The 9,622-nt window shown below is 34.5% G+C and overlaps 2 protein-coding genes across 6 annotated transcripts in view; one reads left to right on the top strand and one right to left on the bottom strand.

Annotated features, from left to right (window-relative positions):
- LOC119645094 (putative phosphatidate phosphatase) overlaps positions 1-8,108 on the top strand; it is a 34,587-nt gene extending 26,479 nt beyond the window's left edge. For all 4 annotated transcript variants that reach the window (XM_038044994.1, XM_038044993.1, XM_038044996.1 and 1 more), the window contains exon 2: positions 5,445-8,108. In XM_038044994.1, coding sequence (XP_037900922.1) covers positions 5,889-6,851 — 963 coding nt within the window. In that variant the 5' untranslated portion in view covers positions 5,445-5,888 and the 3' untranslated portion in view covers positions 6,852-8,108. The remainder of the gene's footprint in view (positions 1-5,444) is intronic.
- LOC119645097 (uncharacterized protein DDB_G0283357) overlaps positions 1-9,622 on the bottom strand; it is a 678,949-nt gene that overhangs the window by 215,068 nt on the left and 454,259 nt on the right. The window lies entirely within an intron of this gene.

Below are 9,622 nucleotides of genomic sequence, written 5' to 3' on the forward strand. Positions count from 1 at the left end.
TGTATTCTATCGCTTGTCAAGTATCGCACAAGTCCATACATACAATAAGCTATGCAAATGTGTAAGCATTCGATCTTAAAATCGCAAAAACTATCGTAATGGGGGAGAGAACGAAGGACAGACAAAATAAAACGCTTTGCATAAATTTCATAGACATTACATAATATGTTCACATATGTAATAATGTAATAAAAAAATGAATTTCAAATTTTAGCATAATTCTGATAAGAATAAAAAAACGTTACATATTAGGTAAGCGTAGGCGCAAGAGTCCTCTATATACATATATATATCGCCTAAACAAGATATTGTCGCTTTGCATAATTACATGTCGAAATTTTGTCAAGATATGCAAGCGCATTAGCACTACTTGTACACAATGCTGCATAGATGTAATAGCACGTCGGTCAATCATTTCCTGAACAGACATATCATAGATATCATGTCTAATAAGCTATTTGTATTATGCTTAGACGCCTTCCTGTTCTTCTTCTAATCGCGATTGGCGATTCACGTAGCGAATGCGTAACGCGTTGACGGGTACAAAAAAGTGAGAAAACAGAAAGAGATAGGTAAACGGCGGCCACAGCTTAGCGGATGTGTGCCCAAGGAAGTATGCTCCAAGGAAGTATGCTATCCACCCCAATGAACCTGCGAACCTTCTCTTGACGCTTGCGATTCACGCCTCTTCCATTACTCGTACTTCCTGAACGGCGGCTGACAAAATTACTTGTTATCTCAATCGGGTATTCAGGTCAGTAGTGCTGTAGCGAATTTTTTCGATCGAAAAGAACAATTTTTCGATTATTTGCAAGAGAAAATATGAAGAAAATCTTGAAGATTATTTTCGATAATCGAACAATGAATTGAGATCCAAAGCTTTTTAAAAACTAGAGTAGTCGCTATTGCGAATGAATGTGTGTTCATCAGAAAACAATTTTGGAAGCAGATACCGTGCGTGCTCACTAGATGATTACAAGGCGAAATTGCACGAAGTGAAAGTCAAATTGTTCCACCAGCTACGGCATTTTAAAGATGTAGCCTTGGAAAGTTTTATTTTCGTCATTGTAGAAATGCAAGCGGACTTTGAGGATTATGACACAAATAATGATGTAAGAAAGGCTTCGATATTTTAAGGAATCGTTCGATAAGTTATATCGCTCTGTTATACCCAATTATGCTATTCGTCACATCTCGCTCGAAGTCGATTAAAATCTTGATTTGACGGACATTAGCGGTAGTTGGGCGCGCAAGACGAGATTTGAAATTCTCAATTTTTTTAGGCAAAGAAAAGGATGCAGGATGGTGTGGTCTATTAAAATGGGATATATGTTTTATTCAAGACTTATTCGCTTATCCGAATTAAAATTGGGCAATTCATTTGGACAGTCAGTGCGAGAAATTTACTTTAATTACTTGCAGCATTACCAACAAGCAAGTTTTTCTTACATTTCTTTACCTCCGCTGAAAGATTCTAAAATTTGTAGTTACCTGTTCCTCTTCTTTCTGCTTCTTTTTTTTTTTTTTCTCTATGTAAATTTCGCAATTGTTAGTAGGATTTCGTGCTCAGATTTGAGATATATCAGCTGCACCCAGCTTTGCTTATAACTTATATCTTGTGTCTAGCATGACATGCACGGCTAGTGAGTTCATATAACACATTCAAAGATTAACAGAATGAAAAAATTATCTCAAATTTTTAAAATAGAAGCAGAATTTAAGTTTGCAGATTTTTTTATTCACCTTAGATCACTGTGATAAGCAAACGCCATTTAGCCCTTTCTCACCTTAGGCAGATGAGTGCAAGATGCAAGTGAGATGGTGAGATGGAAATTCAATTTGATATCATAAATGTCGTTTTCGAACTCGCAGTTGATCTCCCAATAACCTCGTCTGCTTTATGTTGATCAAAGGTTTATATATACTATGGACAAGGTCTTTGCAATACTTGCGCTACACAGATTTGAAATCATTGCGGCACGCGTAATGAATTACTTATTCCACTGTGGTTAGTATTGGTGGTTTGGGTCCTCGCTAAATTACTCATTTGTTTCTCTAAAGCAAAGCTTAGTGGTTCCAAGGGGAAGTATTTGAAAAATTCCAAAAATGTTTATTATGCAAACAACTTCCTCACAATAAAAAAAAAAAAAGTACTCATTTGTTACAGTCATAATGCTTTCCTCTGACTCAGCGTTTTAATTAATAGCACTCCTCACAATACAATTAGTTTGCACACAATGCTCGCGCTACCTTATATATACTGGCGTTCATTTGATTAAAAAGCGAAAATTGCATAATAATAACAAACGAGCAAAGAGCGCATTTTAAAAGTAACAACAGCAAAAAAATTTCCAACAAAAATGAAATAATTGTTTTAAATTCATCGATAAATAGCGTAAATAATGGGCGAAAAAAAATCGATGTAATAAGTTATCAGATAACCGGGCAAATATCAAGTTAAGAAAGCAAACAATCGGGTTTCGATGAGGAAGTAAGGGGCAAATTTCCACAGAAAGAGAAAGATAGAGAGAGAGAGAGAGAGAGAGAGAGCGACAGATAGAGATAGAAAAGAGGAAAGAAAGAAATCGTTTCTCACCCTTGTGTCAAGCGGATGGCTAATGCAATTTATGATTAGTTAGAGTTGGTCTTATCATAAGGTATAAAGAACAAGCGGTTGTGTTATTGTTTAAATGACAGTCTTTTTCTTTTTTTGATTGAAAACAGCTTGTTTTCTTTCTTTTTAATAAAAGCTGTTCCTTCGAATGCGTTGAGCAGACCTGGTACAAAATGCAAATATCGTTTTATTAAAACAGAATTTTGACTGCTTTTATCCAACACACTTGTCTTGATAGTATACACCAATCATGATGATCATGATGATAATATATTTAAAGAAAAAAAAAGTTTGTGTTCCAATTGCATTCTCCTTCAATTATCTTATCTAGGTGATCTTGAATAAAATATTTATAAAAATGCTTGTGCAGTGAGAGAAATATTAAGCTAAAAAATGAAAATGATTGCTTGAAAGGATCAGATAGCTTTAGTCAATTTAAATGTACATAGAAACGATAAATGCGCCTCGATTGCGAATTCATCAAAAATTCCGATAATCATATTGATAATAAAATTGTTTATATGATCGATATAATGCGTAAAATAAGTCGCTATTTTACATTGCGACAGACTGAGATCTTTTGTGTCAAATATCGCGAGTAGATAAAAAGCGATAACTTTCATAGATGTTTGCTATAAATCCATTCACAATTTTGAATCCGTAATGGATATGTACATTGAGGGAGCTACAGGACGTATTTCGTCGCGTTTGATGCAAACGACAAGGAAAACTTTATTGTCAAGCTTTCCTTTGTGGTTGGAAGTAAAAATTTCCAAACCTATCATTAGTGGTAGACGGTTTCGCCTTTTACTCGAATTCAGTTTCGCGATCCTCGATATTAATTTCAATATTAATTCCACGCAATAATCTTATCTTTCCTTTTAATTTTTTCTCTTATTTTTTTTTTTAATTGCAAATCTTTTTGATAGATTTTTCACACTGTACAGATCGTAAAATAAATGATTAATCATTTTGTTATTGCTTTTGTGCAGCAGTACGAATCATCCATTGAAATTTTCGAGATTATATAATCACTTTCACGATTCAATGATGAGATTATCGAATATTTGTTTGATGCTAAAATGCCTTTTCTCGCATGCGATACAAAGACGATTTTTTTTTTTTTTTTTTGGTTTCCAACATGTTTGTTTGAACACTTGCACAATTGCTTTTAATCGGAATGAACAAGTCTGCTGCAGACATTAAAGTTTCTTCAAATATAATGGAAATATTTTCGATAAATATTTTCTATAACAATTTCAAACGATATGATTATAAATCATATCGATATAGAAATGGTTAAAATTAAAATAAAAAAAAAATAAGATAAATGCGATTTTCGTTTACGCGCATTATGGCCCAAGTTTCTGTTTAAAGCGGATTACTTTGCTTTAGAAAGTTCTTCCCTGAAGAACTCATTAATTTAGTTATTGATTAATGGCAGCTATCGAATCATAAGCTCGTCTATAACTGTAGCGTGAATAAATTTAAACGTAAATAAATTAAATCAAAATTATAATCTCATTGTCTGAGCGCTTGGCCTATTATTTTTTTTAAGAATTTGTTTTGAGTCCACTCTTCTTTTGTTGATGTACCAATTTTTGTGAAAAAAACTCAAAGATTTTTGGGCTGTCTGGCAGACGGACAGGTGAACTTACAATTTCATATAGCCATGGAAGCACGCCATCAAATAAGATTAATTCCCTTTAGCAAGGGCACTCCGGATTTTAAGGTTATCGTTATACGTGTCTTCTTTAATCTGAAGAATGAATGTATGGTATCTATATCTATATATTATGGGTGTTTGAAGCATATTTCAATGTACTTTATATATGATGAAAGAACGAGCCCGCGAAGTCTTTGTATTAAAAAACCTATAGTCTATAGTCGCTTATTTGCCGTAAAGATCAGAGCAACTGCATCCTATCCCGTTAGTAGCGTTCCTCAACGATTGTTTCCGCACTAAGTGTGAATTAATCTCTTTAAGTGATGATGACAAGTAAATGCTGCTTTACTAGTGACTTGAATGATCCTCTCAACTTTTACGATGATGTTTTGCTCGTTCGATATTGTTTTGCTTCCATTGACTGTTTACATTACCTGCCAAGAGTTAATACAGAACTTGACTTATTTAAATCTTCGGATGGCCGTGTTTTGTAAACTGCAACGGACTAGCTGACGCAACTGTGTAACGCAGAAAGATGATACCTTCAGCAGGAAATGCCTTCATTTCACAAATATTCGGAGATAACATAGCGCCATCTCTTAGAAAGACCAATAGCGACCTTTTGATGCATCCGCATAGTTCCACAATGAAATTCCAAATGCTATCATTTGTGTTTTTGTTTGCCGCGTCATTTGACGATTGAATGGCATGAGTGGATGCTTACAAGAGAATTGTATTACGAAAACTCGTTGTACGGTCGAAGCCTGCACAAAAATCGATATACGATCAACTAGAGTATTTCATGTCAATCAAATCAAGCCTTTTTCTCAATTTCTCAAGTCAACGTCTTCAACATGAGAATTAACTTCATTTAGCTTAGATTAGTTAGTTGTTTCGAAAAATTTTCTTCATTTTTAATTTGCTCGACTTTCGACTGCTACGATTTCTTGCAGAGACCCAACCTTAATACCAACTTTATGTAATATGAAATGCTTATACCGCGTGGAGTGATTGGTATATCTATGCAATTTGATCGACGACACTTTATACTAAAAAATAAATTGAAAGCTTCGACTACCAAGGTTGACTGATATAACTCGATGTCCGATATAGCTTGAATTCATAAGATTGTGTTCATAATTTCCCTCTTTTCTTTTTTTTCAGTGTCGTCATCTGCTTTTATTGCCATAAAAATATTAAGATACAAAAAAAAAAATGTTTATCCAGAAAATGTCAAGCAAATGCTGCGTCGCTGAAGTAGTCAATTAGTAATGAGGAATAACTACCCGCAGAATTATTGTTCATCTGAATGCAGCTACAGTAGAATCAAGAACAAAAACAAAAAGAAAAAGAAGCAAAAAAAGCACCCTGAATAATAAGGCCGTAAAATAATAAATGGTTATATTATTGTGTTTTTGTTTTTGGGATAGTTTTGCTCTCGCGGTAAAGCATAAAACACAACAGATTAGTGGATAGAAGTTCAGTCAAACGGCAACAATCAAAGCGGTAAAGTGCACTGACAACAAAAGACGACAAATTATTATTCGCATAATAATAATAAATAAGATCCATAAAGAAGATCCAAATTGTTAAGCGTTCTTAACGGATATGCAGCCCGAAGCCGAGTCCAATTTTCAAAGCAGCAAATTGTTGAAAAAAGCCATTCTGAACCTTACGATATTTGTGGCATTACTGATACCGTTAATAGTTTGCGAATTCGTCATCGAACCATATCGTCGCGGGTTTTTTTGCAACGATGAAACGATCAAATATCCTTTTCGCGGCAATACGATAACACCGGTGCTTTTAGGCCTAATAATCGCTTCACCACCTTTACTTATAATAACAAGTGGTGAATACACTCGATTGCGGTATAAAAGGAATACAAACGATATTCGTTGCTTATGGGGTCTAATTGTACCGTTATGGTTAATTAATTGCTTTGAGCAATTGACATATTTCACATTTGGTCTACTGCTAACTACCGATGCAACCGAAATTGGTAAATACACTATAGGACGTATACGACCGCATTTTATTGCGGTATGTCAACCGCAATTTCACGATGGCTCCAGCTGTTCAAATGCAACGAATCAACTTCGTTACGTCGAAAACTATTATTGTGCAAGCACGGGCTACAATGCTGACGACGTTAGACAAGCACGTCTTTCATTTCCCAGCGGACACGCTAGTCTAGCATTTTATTCATTACTTTATATGATCATCTACTTGCAAAACCGTGTCGTCTGGCAGAAGGGTCAACTTATCAAACCGTTCATACAATTTATTCTGATTATCTCGGCTTGGTTTATTGCGTTAACCCGCATTATGGATAATTGGCATCATTGGTCTGACGTTTTGGCCGGTTCCATATTGGGTACTTTAGGTGCTTTGCTAACGGCCGGCTATATCAGCAAAATGTATAGATCGCCATCATTGGTATTAGACGGTCTACCCCGACAAGACACTTCAGCTACGCTTAACGAAGTGTTGGCGAGTACACCGCCGCCTTACACGATGCAGCAGAAAATTAAAACATTTACCGAGCATGAGTATTCTTCAAAAGTGTAGTTCTGAGATGAAAAGTATTTAGGACTTTTTTTTTCCTTTTCTTATATTTTGTAAATAAATATTTCTCTCTTTAGCATTATTTTTAATTTATATTTGAATTAAGGATTTTCGTTGTAAGCTAAACGATATGTACAAAATATTTTTGTGTCTTTTTTATATATAATGCAAGCCAAATATCATTTTATCGCTTTACCCAAACTTAGTTTCTTAATAAATTTTCTTTTTACATCGAATTAATATGATTCATAAAAACTTTATTCTTTATTTCTTTGATAGTAACGCAACTTTATGAAATTAAGGTGAGCCAGCCATGCATCGATATTTCTGTCTAGTCACTAACATTAATGACGAAAATCAGGTCGACCATAAGTAATTCTCTAATACGAAATCAAGTGCCGCTTGACAATAAGATATAGGAAAGAAAAAGAGAAATCAAAATTTATTTTGTCTAGACTTATAAAAATATAATTGAAATTTTACGTCACCTTTAGTTCAGGGAAGAATTACAAGCAAGAAGAATTAAATAAAAGCATAGCATAAGCAAATTTTAATGTTTGTGCTTTTCCAATGATCGACATAAGCCGGTCAGGTGCGATCAAGCCCATTGATCGAGAATTTTATTAGTAGATTTAAAGGTCAGGGCCTTCGTTCATACGGAGTTCGGCTTATGTAAGCCAAAGATCTTGCCCAAGTGCACGATACGACAAATCGCCTTTCTACTCAGCATTAATTTATTTATTCAGTTGTTTCAGTTCCAAGTCAAACGTCTTATGTAATGATATTTCCAGATGAATTCTGCTTCTCTATCCTCTGTCCGCTATCGTAAACTGTAGTGATTATATTTTCTTCTTAGCTCTTTTCATCATTTTCCCTCCAATTTGCCATTTCAATGCAGAAGTGACAATACAGCTTTCCAATGTCAATTTTATGCTATACCAGGGCCATTCATTAGCTTATGAAAATCGGAAATTGAAGTCTCACAAAAAGAAAACCGATTCTGCTTTAGAACGTGAAACAAATTAAAGGTAAATTATTTAATATACTCGTGATGCGTCGACTTTCCTTTTCTCAATTGCATAAAAACATTGCAACTATTTTTTCTTTCATTTTTTATGCACTTTTCTTTTACGTAGTTTTTTTAATATTTAAATATTTTCTTTTCATACCCATACATTGTACGCTTGGCGACAAGCGTAGTAAAAACGCGGGAAATAGTATCTAACATTAGCTACGAATTTTTCGGGTTCTTCCGAGAGCATTCGGATACCACATCGGAAGAAGTTTTTTTAATATTTTGAGGCCATCAACCAATCGACCCTGTTATTGGGATCTTAAAATGGTGTAAAGCGCGGCTCAGACAGTCCATGCATCATCGATCGGTGCAAGTAATAAGAGGAGGGTGAAAGTGTACCGAATATGGCGATGGGGTAGGGTAGGCCATTACGGGTTAGAATTGCAAACGTTCCTTGAACCTTGAAGTTCTTCGATATGCGTTCAATTTTCTTGATACTGAATATTTACGATATCATGACTTTTCGCTTGTCACGCTCTTTGTTTGTCGCAATTGGATCAATTAATGTTAGGAGCACTGTTTCCACATGTACTGTTCACACACACTATAGTACTGTTCACTGTTTATTGTTTATTTATTCGCCGTAGCTTAAAAGATGATAGCGCCTTGTACTCACTAAACGTAGAGTCGTTTTACTAAATGCGATTATTGTGAAACGAAAGTGCGAGCCTTAAAGTACATAAAAAATTATTTTCATATCATTTAAAAAAAAAAAAAGCAAATGAAAGGCGTGGCAGTTTTCGTAAAGCTTATGCATATTTTTTCCTATCTAACGTATCATTACAGGCCACAATTTTGCACCTGGAACAAGCCAAGCATTTTCCGAAAACATGACTGCAATGACATGAATAGGCGATGCAACGTTTTGTTTGAAAACTTGTTAAAAAAGAAAAAATGGAATAAATTTGAAATATTTCCTATTTACTTGTAAAAATTGCTTAGAACGTCATCATAAAGTCTGTGAAAATGTCAATTGCAACATAACGAACTGGGGGCTTGAGGTACATTAGAAAACTGTTGAAGTTTTCGCACAAAATCTGATGGGGCCTGTGGTAGGCTAAACTTGAACAACATGTGCACAACTGAGTTAGTTTCAAGTTTGAATACTCGATTTTATAGGAAAGTTTAGTTTATCTGTTTGTTTGTTTGTTTATTTGTTTGTTTGTCCGCAATGTCATCATACTGTTGCTTTGTCATTATTAATGCTATGTTGTTATTCGTCAAGTTGTCTCGTGCACAAGCAACACCCCTAAAAGGATTAGTTTTACCTATGTTTGCCTATATTTGAAAAAACGTTTAAGAGATCGTTCGTGGCGAGAGAAGCGAAGAAAGGACATGATATAAAAATCACATTTTGCAGATAATCACGACCTTCTGCCACCGTTCATTCATTCATTTCTACTCCGCTTACGTTATACGTAAGTTATGCGCAATGAAATAAAACTTGCTTTTATGTTAGTTAGGCCTTGTACGCCGGCTTCGGTTTTAAATAAACGAATCTTCAGATGCGAGTGAATTGTTCCTTTTCGGCCAGTTAATGTTATTTGAACTATACTGCGTCTATAAAATGTTTCCGATTGTTCATCAATTTGTGATAATGTATGTATGTATGTATGTATGTGTGTATATGTGTATATATGTGTATATGTGTGTGTATATATATATATATATATATATATATATATATATATATATATAT

This window comes from Glossina fuscipes, unplaced genomic scaffold (assembly GCF_014805625.2).
Source record: "Glossina fuscipes isolate IAEA_lab_2018 unplaced genomic scaffold, Yale_Gfus_2 1, whole genome shotgun sequence".
In the NCBI taxonomy this organism is placed as follows: Eukaryota; Metazoa; Arthropoda; class Insecta; order Diptera; family Glossinidae; genus Glossina; species Glossina fuscipes.